The sequence below is a fragment of the Argentina silus genome (genome assembly GCF_951799395.1).
Source record: "Argentina silus genome assembly, chromosome: 5".
NCBI lineage: Eukaryota > Metazoa > Chordata > Actinopteri > Argentiniformes > Argentinidae > Argentina > Argentina silus.
The window spans coordinates 15,086,504-15,108,649 of record NC_139659.1 but is presented as its reverse complement, the minus strand read 5'-3'; the positions used below and the strand labels follow the sequence as shown (position 1 = coordinate 15,108,649).

Sequence of the window (22,146 nt, the reverse complement as noted above, 5' to 3'; positions counted from 1 at the left end):
CCTAATCTCTGTGGAAGACACATTTACTTTTAACTCGCAATTTCAACACAATTTCAAGACTCATTCAAAACTCAAGTGAAGCACTGGTTCACTTATTCAGTTCTATAAACCACCTTGCAGAGTATTTCAGTATTGAGGTCAATCAGACAACCCAATGAAAACAAAACTACACTTGGACAAGGGTGGAAACAGTTTATTTGCTGTTCAGTGGAGAGGAGATATCTAAAAAGTCACACATTGCGGAAACATATCACAAAAAATATATGTAAAGTTGTGAATATATTACTCAAAAGGTTAGCCCATATCAAGACAACAGGATATGTATGTATACCAGGGGAGGCTGGTGGAGGTAGAAATCGGAGGACGGGCTCATTGCATGGAACGGAATGAGGAATGCTATCAAACACGTGTTTACATTACAATGAGCCCGTCCTCAGATTTCTGCCTCCTCTGATGTATAACCTTATGTCTGTCATGGCCCAACACATAACAGCAGCATGGAAAATGGCAGAAAATGAAAAAAAATTACATTGAAAAGAGAGACCAGAATGGATGAAAATGATCAATCATATATGAATCAGTTATTCAGGTTAATTAATGTGAAATATTAATCTTCAACATTGAGACCACTCTGAACCAATTATGTTACGTATGGACAAAATAACCAATTCAACAGAAAATCTAAAACTAAATTAAATATCCTCTGAAAAAAAGAGCACATTATAATGGATGTAACCAGTGTGAGTTCCTGAATTATTGCGGTTACGCTGTTCGGACACCAGGTGGCAGAAGATATATTGTATCTTCACTTCAATTCACCCTGTCTAAAACATAATCTTTGGTGGTGGTTTTGACACAATTTGACAAACATCTCATTCCAACAGATAATCACCATTATTGTTTATCAACATAGTGAAATCACCCTTTCCAAATAAGTACCTAATTTCGAGGTAGACTCCAGCATATGACGTCAGGCCCGTGTGAAAACAGCAAATTTAATCAAAAGATGTTGTAGCGTCCACTCTTTTCACTGTCCTCCGACATAAGATAGCAGAGCACATGCGCCAATCGCATTCAACTCTACAGTGTAAATTCTCTAGTTTGTTGCATCTTTGTTTTGTGAAAGTCCCTGGCAGCGTCGCCCTGCTCGTTCGCTATGATGTCATATTCCAGAGTCTACCTGTAAGACCTGCCATTCATCACTCCTAGCATGTTCCATGAAATGCTTTACAGGTGTTACATTAGGTAAGACATAAATAAAGAACACACATGATTATCCAACGACAGCCACAGGTTAGAACAGTCTGACTGATATCTAGGTTGACAGGATCACTTTCGGTCCAGGCCCGGTCCAAAATGGATAGAGTTTGAGGCAGAACATGTGAAGACAATAAGAAAGGGGCGCATCAAAAGCAGCACTAAATATCATACAGTACACTGTGCAAAAGTCCTCCATCATTTAAGTAACCCTACTTCAGGTTTATAGCGTAAACTTGCACTTTTTCTCCAACACAGTATCTTCAGTAGCATACTGAAATAGAAGATTAAAACAAAATGCCTCAGTCAAAGAGTACTTAAAAGTACATTCACACCGCCAGTCATACACATACATAAAAAACCCACACACACAAAAATATATATATGAGTAATTATACAAATGTCAGCTGGTAATTGACAGGGGTTTCTCATGCCAAAACACGCCCACTTCAGAGACAGATCTGCATTCAAACTAAAACAAGGGAGGAAAAGTGCACTCGTCTATTTCCCTGATAAAGCAACTATAGCATTCCTGATACAGAATCCGAAGGGTGTTCCGTAGCCCAAAAGGCTGGAGCTTTGTTCAAATGCCAGCGGAAGCAAGGCTGGCTATCCCATAGTGCCATACACAGTTTCGGGTCTTTCCTTAGGCATTGCGATGCTGCGGCTAAGGGTCAACAGATCAGGAAGAGGTTGTACTTTGTACAGGAAGCAGGAAGTCAGTTGGTTCATTCACTGTCAGAGGGCTATTGGGGCATGCTGTTGAGGCTGCTGTTGGAACCGCCCAAGCCGTTCTCAGTCTTCTGAAAGCTCTTCACTGCACTGGGGACCTGCAAGCCCGTGGAGAGAGACAGTCCGCCACACCATACCTGCACACACAGTAACACACACATTTTATACAGTGGCTTAACTCACTAAACACACCATACCTTCACCATAACTCTCTCTCCCCCTATCTCTCACTCACTCACTGCTGAACATGTGTTTGAGATTCAACAAGTTCATGGCAGATTTCACAGATGCAGGGCATATAGCTGGCATAACATGTGAACAGCAAGGTAAATACCCTAAAGTGTGTGGAGGCTTTCCCAGGGATTGTAGCCTGCAACCTATGAACCTACAGTCTTGGCTTGTGAGCTCTAAACACATAAAGCAATTAAGATTCAAGGTCTCCCAGGGTGAGGAGATTACAGCAAGATACCAAATTATCACAGACATACATTGTCATTTGTCAGCTGACTCCCCTGTAGTACCATGCGTTGTTGGACTAAAGAATACACAACATGATTACAGAAAATCTCTACATCCGATGTGTGTGTGTGTGTGTAATACATACCATGAAGGCTGGTACAACAGGTTGGCTAAATTTTGCCTTGAAAGTGTGGACCAACTGCTTGGTTTCAGCATTGTAGAAGGTGAGCTGCCCTGAGGAGACAAACAGGAAGAAACACAATTTAAACCAACACAAACTAGCATCCACCGCCTTCACTCAAGCACAGGATCTGATGAAAGTGCTATCTGATACACAGAGAAAAAGAAAAGCCTAGTTTGTAGTCATCTCCAATGGATGAAATCCAATATGAAGGTGTCCAATAGCCTGTGCATGTGTCAAGGGTCAGTCACCCGGGGGCTATAGTATTCCCTGTAAAACACACCACTACACTACATTAACATGGCCATCCCATGATGAGTGGCCTGGTTGCTATTTAGTTGGTGACATTGTCAACAAGACGTCACATACATAGTTATTTTCAGAGACTGGATCAAGAACTATCAAATGTCAGACAGGCACTTAAAGGAACATTACATGATTGTCACCACGACTCAACAGGAAGTTACTAGTGGTCTTTGTTGTTTGACTGCCCCACTCCAAAAAAATAACCTTACATTTAAAAAAAAAAAAAAAATGCACATAATTAATATGCGCTAGCAGGGTGCTTTTTTTTATTTTTATAAAAATATATTTTTAGGGCATTTCTGCTTTTATTGGGATAGAGATAATAGAGATTGACAGGAAGGATGGGTGAGAGAGAGGAGGAATGACATGCAGGATATGTCGATGGCCGGAATCGAACCAGGGACCTTGCGATGATATGGTATGCGCCTTAGTGTGCTACGCCACTGAGTGCCCCAGCAGGGTGCTTATTTGTTTATTTGTAGTATTGTTATTATTACTTGACCTACAGAACGCATTTGGAAGCTGTTTTCACATGCCCACACATTCGTAAGGTGATCTGGACAACACTTTGTAAGAAAAGAAAAAAAAATCGGCGAAGTGTCCCTTTTGTCCCCCACGGGACCAATTACCCTGATCTAGTTTCTATGGCTCTACATCAATATAACCTGGGGGGGGGGGGGGGGGGTATATGAAGGGGAGAGGAGGGTGTGATATGTACTGAGGGGGTGTGTACTGTAGACAAAGGCACTGGTACTATATGTATAGCATATCGGGGTCAAACTGTACCAAAATAAAATTCCACCAACTTTGAAAGAGAAACTTGAATTTGTGTGTAATTCTAATAGTGAATTTGAACTCTGTTACATCAACTCAACACACCTCCATCCAAGTCACAGAGGACTCCGATGCGGTCCGGTACAGCGCCGTCCAGGCTCTTGGCCTTGTTGTTGTGCTTGGCGGCGAAGGAGGTCTGCAGCCAGTTGTTGATGTGGATGCACCACGTGGTGTTGGTCTTGCCCAGCTGATCGAATTTGCCCAGGTTCTTGTAGGCTACCCCTACGCTGTAGGACTTGCAGTCTTTCAGGGCCTTCACCTCCCAATAGTGCTGACCGCAGTCCATGCTGGTATCACCTGGGTTGGGGGGGCAGCTAGACAGTTAGCTTATCAGTGCTTTAGCAAAAGAACAGCAAACACACACAGCTGCAGCACGTCCATGGCTTTTACAGTACTTGGTCATTGGCTCACGACGATACCTAATTACAATTGGGTAAACAGAGTTGGTTATGTTTGATAGATGGGGTGGAATGGTGGAATGCTTTGTTACTTAAGTCAGAGCAAGCCCTTTGTGTGTGTGAGTGAGTGAGTGACTATTTTCACGCACCTGTGTGTGTGTGTGTGTGTGTGTGTGTGTGTGTGTGTGTGCGTGCGTGTGTGCGTGCGTGCGTGCGTGCATAGTGTTTACCTAGCACTGTGTAGGATTCCCCAGTGAACCGGTCTCTGCTTCCTCTCACGGCGGGCGACCGTGTCGTTGATGTTCTCTTGGGAGAGGGGGTTCCACTTCTACAGCCGGGGGGAGGGGGGCACAACAAAAACACTCAGCATCCACCCGAACCGGCATTAGACTGAAGTTGCTCTCTTATGGTTAGTATTACGCGATACCACACAGTTGGTTGAAAAAGGATGCCAGTTATATACATACTCTATATTCTATGTACAAATATGAGCAGTCCTCATGTGATGCTAAAGGCAAATCTATATCCTATTGACACACATTAATCAAACAGCTCATTAGAATATGCACACAGCATTAGTTTCAAACGCACATAGGGGTGAGAGAGGAAAGCCAATGAGAAGAAGAAGAAATGGTAACACACAGACACATCAAATGAACCCAAAGTGATTCATGTGATGTCATTCAATCACATACTATGTGGTTAAAGAAGTACTATATGGTTAATGAAGGATGGGATGATACTGGACTAAACTAAAGAATCCAACTGTATAGAACATATATGGATGTTTCTTCTGCAGTCAGACACAAACATCAGATATACTGCAAGAGCAAAGGAGCTTGACAAACTAGTCCTACATCCCAAATTGATCCCTAACCAACACACTATGCACTTGTGGAGATCTGAGATGATTTGATAGGTAAAAGAAACATGGTAAGAAGCCCCTACTTTGCCCTATCCAATCCTTTCAAATCTCTAGAAGTGCACAGATGGCAGGGACGAGGGGCAGGGACGAGGGGCAGGGATGAGGGGCAGGGACGAGGGGCAGGGACGAGGGGCAGGGACAAGGGGCACTTTTGGGATTGTGGATGCACACCTATCACGACACAGTGGAAAACATCCTGTTATTTCCAGAGACTGTGTTACTCGTTATTAATAAGTATCTCTTGTGTTATTTCCCAATGTAATGCATAAATGCAGCCTCCCACTTCTGGTAGTGTGGCGGTCCACCCCAGGGATTCCTGAGATCTCTAGGGGGGAAAGGGGCAGCAGTTGTGGGGTGTCAGCTGTGGAGACGAGGCAGGCGTGGGCCTGCTACAGCCCCAGGACCCATCTGCTGTTATACATTCATAAACAGGGGACTCTGGGAACAGCTGGCGAATGACTGACACTTCACACCAAGGGGGCTCAGCCAATGGAGTGACAGGGGTGTGGCATATTGCAGAGGCAAGGTCCTATCTCTCCAATATTTTCAGAATGATGTCAATGATAGTGACATCTTGCAGTGGGCGTGAGTTTACGGAATCTCATGCAGCTAAGAAAAAAAGTGATGTTCTTAGCTGCAGTACCAGGGTACATATAATGTAAATGGCTTTTACATTTTTATTTTATTACTGATATTATCATCATTTTTGATTTTATTTGTTCTTATTATTTTATTACTTTTTATGAAAGTCTTCTTGACAAGCCCTACTGGGTTTCTTAACCTCCCCTGCACATCTCCTATGTATCCTATGTATGATTGTATTCCTCTCAGAGAGCATTGTGAAGTTTCTATATGGGAAAGAAGCATTTATGGGATGGATATATGGGATGGACAACTGGACGAACAGAGACTATACTAACTACTGTATTGTTGAATTGTTACTCACCAAAACCATTGTTTGCAAGCATGGAAAGATTAGTAAAAGAAAACAGATAATTATGTGCTACTGTGCACTGATTCCCTATAGAGAGGGATCACCTAGGAACAGATGTTTTGTATTTTGTCACCATTTCTATAGAAGGACAGAAGGATATACACTCACTGAGCACTTTATTAGGAACACTATACTAATACTGGATAGGGCCTCCCTTTGCTCTCAAAACAGCCTCAATTATTCGTGGCATTGATTCCACAAGATGTTGGAAACATTCCTTTGAGATTCTGGTCCATGATGACATGATTGCATTGACGCAATTCCTTCAGATTTTTCAGATGCACTTTCAAGCTGTGAATCTCCCGTTCTACCACATCCCAAAGGTGTTCTGTTGGATTCAGATCCGGTGACTGGGAAGGCCACTGAAGAACACTGAACTCATTGTCATGTTCATGAAACCAGTTTGAGACGACTTTTGCTTTGTGACATGGTGCATTATCATGCTGGAAGTAGCCATTAGAAGATGGGTAAATTGTGGCCATGAAGGGATGCACGTGGTCAGCAGCAATACTCAAATAAGCTGTGGCATTCAAGCGATGACTGATTGGTATTAACGGGCCCAAAGTGTGCCAAGAAAACATTCTCTGCACCATTACACCACCTCCACCATGAGAAGGTGTACAGGTGTTCCTAATAAAGTGTATAGTGAGTGTATAAGGAAGATACCCTTGGTTTATAGAAAGAGAAACAGAGTTAGGACAGATGTCATTTAGAGATGGAGGTTATTTGAAGGATTTAGGACAAATTAAATCATACATTTAATTGTCTGATGTAAACAAAATTACAAATCATTTATTTGCCGCTATCAAGATTTGATTAAAAAGCAAAAAAAAAACCTGTCCCATCTGTAGATGACACCTACAGTCAGTCAGTCTCACACACACACACACACACAAACCACGCCACTTCTCAATATCAAGTCACTTTCAGGGAGTTGGTCACAGACCTTGAGAACAGTTAAAATACCTTGGGAAGGTCTGTGAACTGTTCACACAATACCCTGGAAGAGACTTGATATAGACTTGAATAGAACAGCCTTTGTAATCGTCTGTTGGAGAACACGCGACCATAGAAAGTGTCTACCTAACAATGCCACCAGTTAAAAGCTACTGTACATCCTACAGCTAAGAGGCACAGGGTCACCTTGACATGTTCTTCAGATTGGTAAGATGTGCACTGTTGATGAACAAAAACAAAAATAAAAGCAACTTGTTAAAATAAAAGGCATTGTGGTGTAGCCGGACTCGCATGGAGCTTGCGAACTGGAGAATGCTAACAGGAGTAAACAAAACTCAGGTCCAGAGAAGATATGGATATAAAATATACATATTTTGTATATATGTCACTTTTTTAAAGTATCAATACTGGAACGGCAACATGTGTGCCATTGAAACAAACCTGTATTCCTTTCAAATTGTAGTTAGGTAACCTTATGGTTTATTGAGTGCTGATTACAAGGTGACATTCAAGGCATAACATAACGCATCTCAACCGACTTGTAATTTCAACCGATTTGTAATTTCACTATTTCCTTTAAAGAAAGAAGCCTCAACTTGGCCAATAGGTACAATTAGGTGCACAGCTACAAGTGGATACCTGAGCTGAGGAAGCCTTTCCATAAAACATGAGCATCTAAAGTATCCATCCACTCATGACAGAACCTGTACACAAAAGGCCCCTTTCACACTGCTCCTTAATAGAAAACAATCCCTCACCCACCATACACAACCATGAGCAGACAGAAGAGTGAAATGGCTCTCTAAAAACAATATACTGTATACAGCGCATTCGGAACGTACTCAGACCCCTTCACTTTTCCCACATTTTGTTATGTTACAGCCTTATTCTAAAATGGATTCAATTCATTTTTTCCCCTCATCAATCTACACACAATACCCCATAATGACAAAGCCAAAACAGGTTTTTAGAAATGTTTGCTAATTTATTAAAAATAAAAAACTGAAATATCACATTTACATAAGTATTCAGACCCTTTCCTATTACACTCGAATATGAGGAAAAAAATGAATTGTATCCATTTTAGAATAAGAATGTAACATAACAAAATGTGGAAAAAGTGAAGGGGTCTGAACAGTTTCCAAATGCACTATACACCTGTTTATATATTTTCCAAAATAAAACATAAAACATTGTTATCTCTTCAGGTAAAATGAGAATGTGTGTGTTTACCTGCCCTTGTTCTCCTTGCCCTTGACCTTGCTCTCCAGACTCTTGCCCCCCTGGGAGTCCCACTCCACATTCCTGTCCTCCACCTTCAGGTTCAGGTGGGAGGACGAGGAGTCAAAGCCAAAGTTGAATGCTGGGCGAGGAAGAGAGGACGCGAATGCAGTTATCTTACGTTTTTAAAGTAGAAAGGAAATCTGTATGCATAATGGTTGTTCTTTTAGATATGCCTTGGAAATCTAGAAAAGAAAAGACTGATTGATCATATCAATTTGAATAATTATGTCATTGATGAAACACAAGGTCTTACCTCTGGTTTCCAAGGTAACTGGATCAGAGTATTCTCCGGCTGCTGCTTTGTTACACGCTCGTACCCGGAAGTTCATGAATTTGGAGTCAAACTTCAAACCTGGAGGGACACATTAAACCGCTTTGGTTAAAAACAGCAGAAAGAATGACAGGAGTTTAAACGGCAATCTGTAATGGGTACATACATTTTTGGATTTTTAAATAAATTATATATAGCCATTGATTCTTGAAGAATATCTTATATATTACTTATAAATATCTATAACTTATAAATACCTCATGAGCTTAGTTCAATTTACCCCATCAGAACCCAAAATATAAGTAAACAATGCAATTGTAAAACATTGTATAGCTTAAAAACATGGTTAAAACTACAAATTTGATCTCATGGATGGTCAGTCCTTGCATCCATAGCTCCATCTACGAATTTTATAGTGGTTACATTTCTCCAGCCCCATCCCTCAGGTGTTTACCAAAAGAGTGGCAGGGAGCCCACTTTGTTGTTGTTTGTTACAGATACATTTCTATCTAGAGGAGGCACAGACTGACGGACGATTGACTATGAAAGTAATGAGTTAGCTTGAATTTACACACTCTAATACTTTGTATTTGCCACCGTTAACTTTTTATTAGCGTTTTGGCACACTCTGCCTTCTTCAATGTTGAATAAAAAAGAATAGCTAAACAAGCTAAACAATGCTAGGTGGAAATAAATCACTGCAGCCTTCTGATACCTGACAGGGAGTGTTCTGTGGTCTTGATGTTATCCACCACCTCCCAGCACCGCTCGTCTTTGATCCGAGGCAGGCCTTCATGGTTGGTCTTCCTGTACTCCAGGATAAAGTGGTCAATCTTGCTGTCCTCTACGGGCATCCTCCATGCCACTGAGACTGTGTTGTCTGCCACCTGACAGTCCTGGGCCTCGATTTCTGGAGCTCGAGGAACTGAAATGATACAGATAAATGCATATTTGAAAGGAGCTCTATATATATATTTGAATAAATGTGTCATCATAGGTTGGTTATACAGTAAGCTGTCACATACTGGAATGAAGAAGCAATTAAAAATGTACACCAGTTCATGAGTGACATGTTCTTCTTTTGAAAAATAAACTAGGATTTTTGAGAGAGAGAGAGAGAGAGAGATCTATGTATGTGACAGATGTCTTATTAACATGACTGTGGCCACACCACTGTGGAGCAGGTGGCTGTATTGTTACTCATAGGGTCAGGGTTACTGTGAGGCATCACACTGCTACTGTTAACAACAGCCTTGCAGGCATTTAAAAAAATAAAATAAAAACATCTCGATTTTAACAACGCACAGTGTTAGAGATCTGACATTACTTTTCAAGTGTTTCAATCAAAGACTCAGATAATGCATTATAGCAGTCAATTATATTCCTCTCTAAACGTCTATATATCAAACTTTAAACAATGAACATCCTTTTAAGAAAAGACCATCTTCCTCTCTCACAAAGACAAATGCTAACAGTGCGAGGAGGGGCTGTTTCCGAGGCAACAGAGCCCCACACTCTCCCTTGTGTGTGACTCAGGCTAATAAAAGGCCTGAGAGGCCCTTTGTCTGTCAATGGCCCAAGGGAGCCTCAGAGTGGCTCCCTGTCAAATGGGAAGCGATAGGCATGGCGCCCCCCTACTATACATCCCATCCACGAGCAGAAACTGAAAACTGACTGAAACACTGGCGGAGGTCTTTGGAAAAACAATGGTTTTCCAGTCCCTGCTCATGTACTTGCATCTTTCCTCCGTCTTTTGAGGAAATCACTGATCTAACGTCATTGGATTGGTCAAAGCAAGCTTTTCACTGCATCGCTTCCACCAATGAAGTCATGTCAGATCAGTGATTGCCACAAGAAAGGGAGGAAGGAAGGACGCATTGAAAGTATTGAGAGTATTCAAACAGAGCCTTCATTTAAAGTAGAGTATTCAAACAGGGCCCATCAGCCACATCAAAAAGAGAAAAGCCATTATGTGTCTTGTCCTCCTGGGAAATACACACCTGGGTAGAAACTGCATTTGAATGAGGGTGCGGTTGATTACGCTTGCTTGGCGCACTTGGTGGGCAGGGCTTGGTGGGCAGAGCACTTTTAAGATGATTCCATTGGTTCCAAGAAAGCTAAATCAGGCCTTTTCGACCACCCAGGCCTACTAGAAATACAACAGATCTTGAACAACATTCTGCTTTAGCCCTTCCAGACCGTCAAGCTGTAACCCAATTCCATCCTTCCAATTCCAATTCCACCGTCTGAGGTAAGGGTTAATTTATACATTTCTATATTTGTTCAGGCCAAACGTTGCCTTGGACAACCCTGTCATGTCTCTCAATATCTCCTCCACTCCAGTCCGCTGTAGTTCACTGTCATGGAGGTAAAGGCAAGTCTGAGCTGTGCTGCTTGTTAGTCTATCCTTTTTTTCTCTAGATACGTTTTTGAAGACGGCGAGAGAACTGAAGCTTCAGCACTACTCACACGCTCCAGTGAGCATGCGAAGTAGCTCTGAGCTTAGGAGAGGGCACGAAGGAGCCACAGACGGCCTCTCTAATGTAGAATACACTCGCACACGCACTCGCACGCACGGTGCACATATACACAGGTTTTGGTGGGCACACACACACTGACACACACACGCCCACTTGTGCTTGTGAAGGATCTGTGTTCCAAGGTTTAGAGACTCTAACTCGCACGCACGCACGCACACACACACACACACACGAAGGATCTGCCTTCTAAGGTTTAAACAGCTGTGTCTGCTCTCAAAGCTAATAAGGCACAACAATACAACAAGGTAAATCAATACCCAAATGTCTCCAGTCTCCACTACAGAATACCAGGCTTTTTTTTAAAAGCACCACTGTTTGTAGGCCTACAACTACACAGCCATTACCACGTAATACAATGGGACTACAATGACCATCTATAATAACACTATCACATTATTGGGATTCTCTAAACCCAAGCTAATACTTCAGTCCAGGTTAGCTCCCTGTAAACACTGTTCTTCTTCTGAGGTTATTTTTAGCGGTAGTTGAGTGCTCAGCTTGGGGCATCTGTGGTCTCCATACTGTATGACACACCACTGGCCATGGGGGAGGAGCTATACATCAGCTGAGCCTGAGCTGCAGCAGACAGTTCCAAAATAATCCAATGGAAGGCCAATCACAGCACAGTATATTACAGATTATTTGTTCTAATCTATGCTGCTTGAGGCTTTGTGCGAGACATTATCGCTCAATATTCCTATATCGCTGAACATACACATGTAAAATGACCAAAACAGAAAGTCAAGCTAACTAGCAGGCTATTTGGCATCACAATGTCTTTGGAGTGAATTTCTCAAAAGCTTTGTACCACAAAGATCATCTTTAGTCCATCGCCCTGAATGACAACTGACTTTAGTGCTACAAAGCTCACAGCAAACTGACCCCCTTTTGATGACGGTATGACAACGTAGTCACTGTAACATTGGGCCTCATGCAGGAAGCAATATACAAACACATTTCCTCTTATTTTTGTTTGTATCCACACAACTCGCAACTCATACATGCACTTTTTATACATTGTGACAGGCCCGCGCCACATATGAACAACCTTAGGAGAGGAAATCTCTTCCGCATGAATTTACTCACACACATGCTCTGCTCTAGTCTAGACAAGCAGAAAATGCTCTGGATTCTTTCCAGACAAGAGAAAAAAATACAACACAAATCAAAATCAAAGACAATTAAAACAAGATACCCAAATGAACAACAGATATTACACTAAGACTCACAGAAACATGTAACGCCACAGAAACCAACACAAATACTCTCCTTGGTTTTTGCTTCTTAAATACCCTATGGGAATATGAGAGACCATGTTAGACACTTGCACTGTTTCCTGGGATATAGCATTGGCAGAGATGAGGGGTGGTTTCAAATGTCAGTCCATTAATACTGATGTACTACATCCGCTTTGGAAGGGACCTGAGGACAACTCCACAGGGAGATGATGTGATATTTGTTTGTCCTTTCTGTCATCATTAGATCACATAATCAAAGACCTGTCCAGAAACAACCCAGGGCCTCTGCTACTGTACCTAGACCAGCAGTTCCCAAACATGGGTACGGGACCCCATGTGGGGCCCACTGATTTCAAATTGGGGTCCCCTGAGAAAAATCTAACTAACCTCCAGGATTTGATAAATAAGACACAAACATTTTTATTTTGTATGAAGACAAACAATGTCTGTTCAATGTGTATTGCACCAGAAGCATATATTGCAGTGTTTTGGGGTTTGAATCCAACCAACAAGAGGATCTTTTAGGGATTAGAATACGCTTGGAGGTCATCATTATGTGTTGGCATAGCCTGCGATCAAGTTGTTGGGGTCACAGGAAATGATTGATGTTAATTTGGGGTCTTGAGACAAAGGTTTGCAAAGCGCTGCACCTTGACACTTGTGAGACTCCCTAGACTTCTACGAAGACTGGATTGATATAAACAACATGGCAGTTACTCCACACAGGAGCTACCAGCTGCCACATTGATTTTATCCGATCCTTTTATAACTACAAAGTCTATAAGTCCAAAAACAACGAGGGTTTGTTTATGGACTGGGCTGAAGGCTCATATACACACCAGGGAGGAACTTGAGGTTCTGAAGGAGCTGTCTCTCCTGGGAGAAATCCACCATCAGGTGGTTCATGTTGTCTGTGGCCTTAGGCTTCATGGTCAGACGGAAGGCAGGAGCCATGGTCACCCTGGGGGTGGAGGGAGGCACAATGAGACCACCAATAGAAAACATGTACACCATCTATGTTATAACTCTATCACCTTCCAGCTGGCATAGGAGGGGTACACTCTCACACACCAGGTCACCTACCTTCAGGTCACTCACAGCAAACACTGTCACATGCATGCATGTGTGCACACACGCAAGCAAACGCATGCACAAACACACACACGCACACACACACACACACACACACACAACCACTTCATGTAGGGCAGATCCACACTCATTACTTTCAGCAGTGCAGAATATGCAATAGAACATGTTTAGTCAGTAAAGCAAAAAAAAAAAAACGAGACCCAGGAAAATGATACGGGTCTGCCTGAACTGTGCACTAACAGCTATGAAAGCCATGTCTTTCACAACGTTGCTGCACGATGCAAGGCATGTCCGGAGAGAACTGAAAAGTGTACTGTACCTATCCTTGATCTGCTTGGCAGCCTTGTGAAGGAGAAGAGGACGGGAGGACGAGAGAGAAGAAGAAGGACCGTTAGTACAGCCATGCAGGTGTGAGGGTGGGCATGCGGTTTTCTGCCCAGTGAATGGACACACACACACGCACACGCACACGCACACGCACACGCACACGCACACACTGTGGGAAGCTGAGGAAAGTACAGTGATTAACCACAAAAAGAAGAAGCATGATTTTTTTCAGTTAAATATAAAATTAATAAGGATTCACTTGGATTGAAGGTTTATTCTGACTGTTTGTATGTCAGGCTCACTATAGAGAGCCTGAAAATATCCAAATAGTGTTCAATGATGACTGCATATATCTTGATTGATTCTATACAGTCATACATGTCATCTGGTGCTGCATATTTCAGGTTAAGAATTAATCTTCATCAAGAGGAAATACAAAAACAACAGACAATTAGTTTTAGGAAATGAGAGGGGATATCATATCGGTTTGTTAGGTTAGGAGGTCATGGGTGACCTCAATCATTTTCAGAGGGTGTAAGCTCTTATGAAGAGTCTCTCTCAATACTAGAAAGAAAACAGTAATAACCTTAGAAACAATGGCGCTTAGTCAGTTCTGTCAGACAGAGAGATTCCTGCCTTATGATACCTAGCATTTTACATGAATATTGACCTTTACTCCTGAGACCACATGGCAATATAAATGACAAGCTTTCTGCTCTCCCTGGTCAGCTGACCACAATCAAACCACTTCCTCTTCCAAATGCCACCACACCCAATGGAAAGCGTCCCTCCTGTTTTACGTCCCAGGGCAGCAGCCTCTACCTTTGTGAACGCCTCCTCGTCTTTGATATCCAGGGCGTTGTTAGCAAACTCCAGCAGCTCCTCCGCACTCTCCAACGCGCTGGTGCTTTGTGTGAGTTGATTCTATGAAAGACAACAAAATACGGTTAAAGAACTGAACGTATATTGACTATTTATGAAAAATAGGCTCAATAATAATCTTTCACTTCGACTCTCCTCCTCTCCTATTTGCTGTACAGTAATTGCTTCTGCCCTACTGCACACATCAAAGTTAGGTCAACACAAAGAAAAAACACAATGTCATCCTCCCTTTGAGTGTAGGTCTGGCAGACTGCCTACAGTCTCTGCTGAGTCACTTCCTACGGGACAGCTTCAGAACCATCCTTCCTACGGGACAGCTAGTCTTTTAGAACTGTCCTTTCTACAGGACAACTAGTCTTTTAGAACCTCCCTTCCTACGGGACAGCTTCAGAACCATCCTTCCTACGGGACAGCTAGTCTTTTAGAACCTCCCTTCCGATGGGACAGCTTCAGAACTGTCCTTTCTACAGGACAGCTAGTCTTTTAGAACCTCCCTTCCTACGGGATAGCTTCAGAACCGTCCTTCCTACGGGACAACTTAAGTCTTTTAGAACTGTCCTTTCTACAGGACTGCTAGTCTTTCAGAATCATCCTTCCAAGCAACAGCTTGTCTTTCAGAACTGTCCTACAGGACAGCAAAAGTCTCTCAGAACCGTTCTTTCTACAGGACATCTTCAGAATCTTCAGCTTAAGTCTTTTAGAACCGACTTCCCAAGGACCAACTAGTCTTTCAGAGCTGCGTTACAGGACAGCTAGTCTTTCAGAACTGTGTTACAGGACAGCTAGTCTTTCAGAGCTGTGTTACAGGACAGCTAGTCTTTCAGAGCTGTGTTACAGGACAGCTAGTCTTTCAGAACTGTGTTACAGGACAGCTAGTCTTTCAGAACTGTGTTACAGGACAGCTAGTTTTTCAGAACTGTGTTACAGGACAGCTAGTCTTTCAGAACTGTGTTACAGGACAGCTAGTCTTTCAGAACTGTGTTACAGGACAGCTAGTCTTTCAAGGTGCCCTTCCTACGGGAAGGCATCTCATTGTCAACTCTCTGAGAGTACACCGGCTGCTAAGCTCCCTCTAAGGTTCTTAGGACCCCAGGGACAGAAAGGGGCCAATGGTTGGGGAGAGAGAACAGAGAAGACTTGTGCGACACATGAAAAGCTCACAGTGATGTAATGACATTTAGTTCAGTAGTTGACAGACAAACTCATAATAGTGGTAAATAGTGGCAGGACACAGCTCTTGAAAATGGTTGTATGAAATACCAACCATAAAAAGTAGACATAAACTACTCCATGATTGACATGTTTTAATTTGGTTTAGTTCACAACTACTAAAAAAAGTAAATGTCAAGGATCATTTCATGATTAAACTATAAGCTGATCTCACGTTTTTAATGAAACATCTAACTAGGGCTGTCACTGCAAGCAAGCTGAGGTTGATGGAATGGGAAATGGAATACCAGCCCCCACAAAGATAATGGGTAATCTCTTATCTGGGGCTAAATTCAGACACTTTTTGTTCCTGCTCAGTGGACTTAGTAAGTTGGCCAGAGAACTGCCATAGCAGCACGATGACATCACAGCCCAGGCACTACAATAACACCCACATCTACCAGTATATCTACCACTTACATACAGTCTATACACACGTGAAAACATGCACCACACACACACACACACACACATACACACATACACTTCTAAACTAACGTACCTCCATACAATAAGCCAGATACAGTACCTGTAGTTCAAGTGACTTCCGCGCTTCTTCCTGTTTGATAGTGTTGGTCATGCTTTCCTTCATCTCATCAAGGACACCGAATAACGTGTCAAATTCCTCCTCAAGGTCCGACACCACTTGTGTAGAGTTGACCTGGCACAACGAGATACGGATTGATGATTGATGATTATTTTCTACAATTCAATTAGCTGAGAGTATGATTCATTTCTTACCTGGACACCAGCCAGGGAGTGACTTAACATTTCCATGAAGTTGTGGAGCTCTTCATTTTTATTGGCTAATGTGGTGATTATCCTTTGTAGGGCCTCCTGCAAAACACCACAACATCAACATTGATAATACTACAATCAGCCTATTGGGTGTCAATCAAATACTTTACAAGCTGCTTGAACAAGCTTGTCAAGTGTCTTTCTGTGTCATAAGTTCACACATGAAGAGATGAGTTCAAAGTGGAATGCGCTATATTTGTCCACGCTCCAATTATAAATAAACCCCCTCTACGTTCAGGACCCGCCATTGACTGACCTCTTGCTAATTCTTACTAGACTACTGTACTACAGTGGCATGCAATGAAACACTTGGAGACCAAAGGTTCTGCAGTACTATCAAGTTACCCAACATTGGTTTTGTTATTCAGAATCCACACTGAGTACCCTGCATACCATCAGTTGAAAGACTTTGGCACTGATAAGGACACAGGCCAATACAACTAAACTTGAGCTCTGCAGTGACATGACAAGGGTGGCCTCCTCGATATTCAACTTCTCATTAAGGCATTGACCTGGAGTTGACCAGAGTTTTCAGAATTCACTTTAATTATGTAAGCCAATGGTGACATCATCTCCAGATGAATCATACAGTACAGGTCTTCACACAGTACCCTACCTATCAGGGGAAGCTGGTGGAGGTAGAAATCTCACGTGTTGGATACCATTCCTCATTCCATTCCATGCATTACAATGAACCTGTCCTCCAAATTCTGCCTTCACCAGCCTCCCCTGTACCCTACAATAAGCCCAGCCCTATACTCTGTCTACTGTAACACCATCACAGAACAAATACTATATGTCCTTGCATATTTAACCTACAGTACGAGAGAGAGACAGATCATTCATGAGACATCCTTGCCTCTGGCATAAAGCCACAGTCAGGGCATTCAGGGCTTTATCTGTCCACAGTAGGCAGTTTCAGCAACGAGACACCTGGTAATGAAAGGTCCACAGGAGATCTACAGCTATTCTTTGTCCTACTGTATACGGAGCCAAAACATTGCATTTCCACCACACCACCGTTTTACCAGCGTTCATGCATGATGTATTTGTATAATATAATTCCATTGCATGCACTGAGTCACTTTGTTTCAAGCAGCCCATAACACGGCGAAATCACCCTTAAAGGCTCGTTCTGAACGTTGGCCTATATAATAACTCATGCTGAAGCTTCACAACTGCTCCAGTTGGAATGCAACATGGCCTTTGTATTGTAGTCTCTGTGGGGAGAATGGGCATCTGGTCTGGCACCCCCAATGTTGTCCTCTGCGGCGGTGCCATCTCCATGGATTTCATGTCAACACATACAAAGAGTGAGAATCACGGTATGAGCTATGGTTTACTCTCCTTTATTAGGATGTTTCTCCCTGTCATTGGATTTGTTTGGAGTCTGTCTGTTCTTTTCATTCTTGATCTTGTTGACCTGGGTTTGGGGTGAGGCTAGTGGGAAGCCTCCTAGGGCTTGGCAATAACCAAACAACCTCGATTGAAGTAGTAGGTAGGACTAAACAATGTGCTAAACATTCTGTGTAGTTTGTAACGGTGGCGACAGTAGGCTGTGCGCAGCTAAGCCCTACGTCTTGAGAGGGATCATGCAGCGCAGGCAAGTTTGAGCCAGATGCTTGCTAATTAACACGTATGACTTGTGTGGGTGAGCTGTGGGATTTGGATTAGGATTTCATTGAGGAATGAGCATCATATTACGGACATTTGGTGAAATGCTCTCAAACCTACATGTTACAGGCTACATCTCTATTCTAAAGGCTGGTTTTACAGACCTAAATTAAGTCTAGTCCAAGCCTAAAAATCATTTTCAATGGAGAATTTTCAATGTAGATTTAGTCCAAGACTAGGCTTAATCTGTTCCTGGGAAACCACCCCTAAGTGTCCAGCCTTAAACTAATCTGTCCCAAAAACGTAACGGAGAACACAACCAACAGGAGAGAACAATACATGAAAAAAGCCATTGAGTCTGAAGCCACACCGAAGAGATATCAGATATCCACTGTACAGGAACAGGTTCCCAGCAACAATAAGGGGTGTGGCCTGACCTGATTTCATTAGTCTAGCTGTGAAGCCATGAATTATTGACATAGGGACTAGGGGGTACGGAGGTATTTGAATGGGTCATCTCTTGTATACAAGGACCAATGAGGGGGCTCCTCCTTATGCACATAGTACTATCCTATGTCATATGAGCCTATATGTTTTAGTTTCCGGGGCAGCGACCACATGATTAGTCAGACTTCAGGATTAGGCTTCACGTCTAAGATGCAACACGACCCCACATTTAGATTATTAACACAAAAGATGCATTCATCAACATTATATAGACTACTGTATAAAGGCCTGTGATGAGATTAAATGTTACTCTCAGCAGACTGGGGAGTTTCTGTTGAATTGCAAGCCTTACAGGGTTCTGTTATTGATCTTACCTTCCTGACCACCATGACCCTAGAACTCCCCTGCCCAAAAAACATAGACACAAAGACCATAATGTATAGGCCTACAGTTCAACAACACAGAGTATAAGGCTGTAGACAACATAAACCTCAGAATGTCTCTTGTCTCAGAAAGTGCTGTTAACTTTGGTAAACATGCATGTGACCTGATGCTAATTAGCAAAATTCTCCTCTAACAAGGTTACAAAACATGCATGTTGGACTGCAGCAGCTTACACATGTACTCATGTATGCGACCAAGGGAGGAGTTTAAAAGGACTTAGGCTTACTATTCTAAGCAGGCTATTAAAGAGACAAAGCTTACAAAGCTGACTACTCAAGGTGCAGACTGTTGAACCTGTTTCTTTATCTGTGTCAAATAGGGAATGACAGCAATGTAACAGATGACAGATGATATTTCTTTGCGCTTTAGGCTAGGCCTAGTCTAGTTCAGGTAAATCCTCAAGTTTTTTTTTTTTTCTTTCTATCATCACACATTTAATGGCCAGTCAGTCATGGATAATATAATATAACCAGAGGTAACCACTACAACATGCAGTGGTTACAGTAGGTAGACAACTACTACTACTAGCCAACCACTACTGGACACTGTAACCACAGCAAAAGCCCTGTGTCCAGGAGACACATGCAGGCTCAACCCTGGCCCCAGGCCTAGATCTATTTCCGTAGCATTCTGATCAGCCAGTCACTCCACAGTTAAAAACTGGCCATGGCAAATGTCAAAACGTGAAATGATAGATCTCACACATGGCGGTTGGTTTTACAGCTCAGGAACAAGGGATTTGGCTTAATTCAATTAACAGAACTGACAGTGGCAAGAAGAAGATAGGCCAAAGTCTTTACTCGTCACTCTACAGTGCTTGCAGGACCTCTGATTCGCCCCATCTAATCTGTTGACTAATCATAAAAACACTGATTTTTAGCATGAGGGGGAATGACTAAATCACACAAAAAAAATTAAAAAAGAGGAGCCATGTATTGGCTACCTCACAACCTGTGAAAGAATCTAAGGTGAGTTTCCCCCGGAAGCTTCATAGTTACTACTTAAACTCTTTCGACAATCCAGGCCCACTCCTCTCCTAGACCAGCAAAGTTTTTCCATTCACACACAGAAGATTCACCTGCAAACATTGATTTTACAATTGTTACTCCCTCACAGCTTTGCGGCTTGGTTGTTGGAAGAAATGAAGTATCACTGACCCCTGAAACTTCCTTAAAAACCACATACTGTACCATATAGTTATCCTCCTCACGGTGTAGGCTAAACCAATCAAACTCTATTGGTTCATACTTGAGATCGTCCTCAAATATCAATGACACACAAACTCAGATTCAGAGTAATCAGTGAATAGAGTGAGATGCACACATGCTTCTGTCTGTCTGGGCTGTTGACAGATCCCATAGCCAGCCTCCTTGCACATCGTGTCACATCCTGGCTGTCATGGCTTGCCTTTCAGAATGATACGTCACTCCTCTCAGACAGTGGCTGTTTAAATAGGCTTGTACCAGAGAGTGACCTCTCTCTGCCTCTGACTTAGTAAATAGAATTAGCAGCTTTAGACTGAAGGCACATGTGCTCTTTCATTGACATCCTGTCTTTTATCACGGAGAGGGAGAGGTACATCTTATTTTCTCCTGCAGCAACCAAACACTACAAAGAAAGCAAGAGGAGGGCATCCTCAAATTGCTGCAGTCCCATGACAAACAGTCAACATTTGCACTAAGCTATTTGTGACGTAATACCAACAATACTTCTTATACAGGAATGAAGTAGTGCCATATTCTAAATTTTAAGACAATATTCCTTCCTTGACAGGCTGACTTGTAACTACTACAATTAACTTTTATTGAGATGATACTGTAAGACATGTTTTGTAATTGCCTGATCTAACTTGGCAGGCAAATGAACAAACTACAGCCTACAGCACAAAGCAAGAAATTCATGATTTTGACACTTGTGCAGAATAGCCAAACTATTGCACCTGTCCAAGCAATCAGCAATAGTAAGTATATTTATATCAGATAAATAAAAACAATGTACCTGCAATAACAAGTCTAACAATGTTGTCAAATGTGTATGATGTCTGAATACGCAGGAATGAGAGAAACAATATGACAATCTAGCCATAGTACAGTTTCCAAGTCAACCATAAGCAAGTGCAACAGACATGATGTGATGTTTCAGACCATAAACCTGACAACTCCCGTTTCACAGTACTATATTGTGGAAACTAAAGTAATCTAAATAACGGTAAATAACGGAACTGTTGGACTACTGTTCAAAACATTTCGATTGCAAAAGCCCGATCACACACTTCACTAACGGCTCCTTCAATTGAAGCTAGATACAATGTTGCCAGCATAATATGCACGGCAACATAAGGCTACTTGGGACGATGGAATCATTTTTGATCAGTTCAAGATACACTAAATGCACTTACTTTTTGAGAGTCCATACCGAGGACCGAAACACAAATATAATCAAATCCAATTCATAGGCAGGCCAAGTTTTCCCAAAGAGGAAGACGATTATCTCAGTGGATGGCGGAGCATAACGAACATGCGCAAACGCCGTTCACTCGCTCACCCTCATAAATTAGTGAGGATATCAAAAGTAGACTTGCTGTGCCCTCTACTGGCCTAAATGAAAATTGCTGATATTATACTTCGATCTCTACAATGTTACACTAGTTCCAGGCTAGGAAAATGGTCCACGATTTCTTCAGAAAATATGGTCCTATATGAATTGATGAGACAGACATACATAGATAAACAGATTGATAAAAAAAGATAGCTAGATAGATATAGATAGTTGATATCGCCATATGAGGACGCAGCAGTTTCAATATTAGGCAGTAGGCATTATTTGAGATGGGTGTAACTGCATTCCGCAATTCGGGACGTTTCATGATATGGGGTTCCTTGAGATCAGGAAACTGATATCAAGGAACGCCCATATTCAGAAACGCCCCGAATTGCGGTCTGCAGTTACACTCTATT

The 22,146-nt window shown here is 42.3% G+C and overlaps 1 protein-coding gene across 2 annotated transcripts; it reads right to left on the bottom strand.

Moving 5' to 3' along the window:
- Positions 1-188: 188 nt before the first annotated feature.
- fsd1l (fibronectin type III and SPRY domain containing 1-like) lies at positions 189-21,658 on the bottom strand. Of its 2 annotated transcripts, XM_083670185.1 has the most exons (14): positions 21,588-21,658; positions 16,628-16,723; positions 16,416-16,547; positions 14,618-14,719; positions 13,788-13,810; positions 13,216-13,337; positions 9,314-9,523; positions 8,581-8,679; positions 8,277-8,406; positions 7,230-7,262; positions 4,398-4,495; positions 3,815-4,066; positions 2,594-2,682; positions 189-2,126 (listed from the first exon to the last, which is right to left on the bottom strand). In XM_083670185.1, exons 1-14 carry the CDS (start codon positions 21,600-21,602, stop codon positions 2,004-2,006), a joined length of 1,524 nt encoding a protein of 507 aa, XP_083526311.1. In that variant the 5' UTR covers positions 21,603-21,658; the 3' UTR covers positions 189-2,003. The 2 variants fall into 2 exon arrangements, with proteins under 2 accessions (XP_083526311.1, XP_083526312.1); XM_083670186.1 differs by lacking the exon at positions 7,230-7,262.
- Between the last annotated feature and the right edge of the window lie 488 nt (positions 21,659-22,146).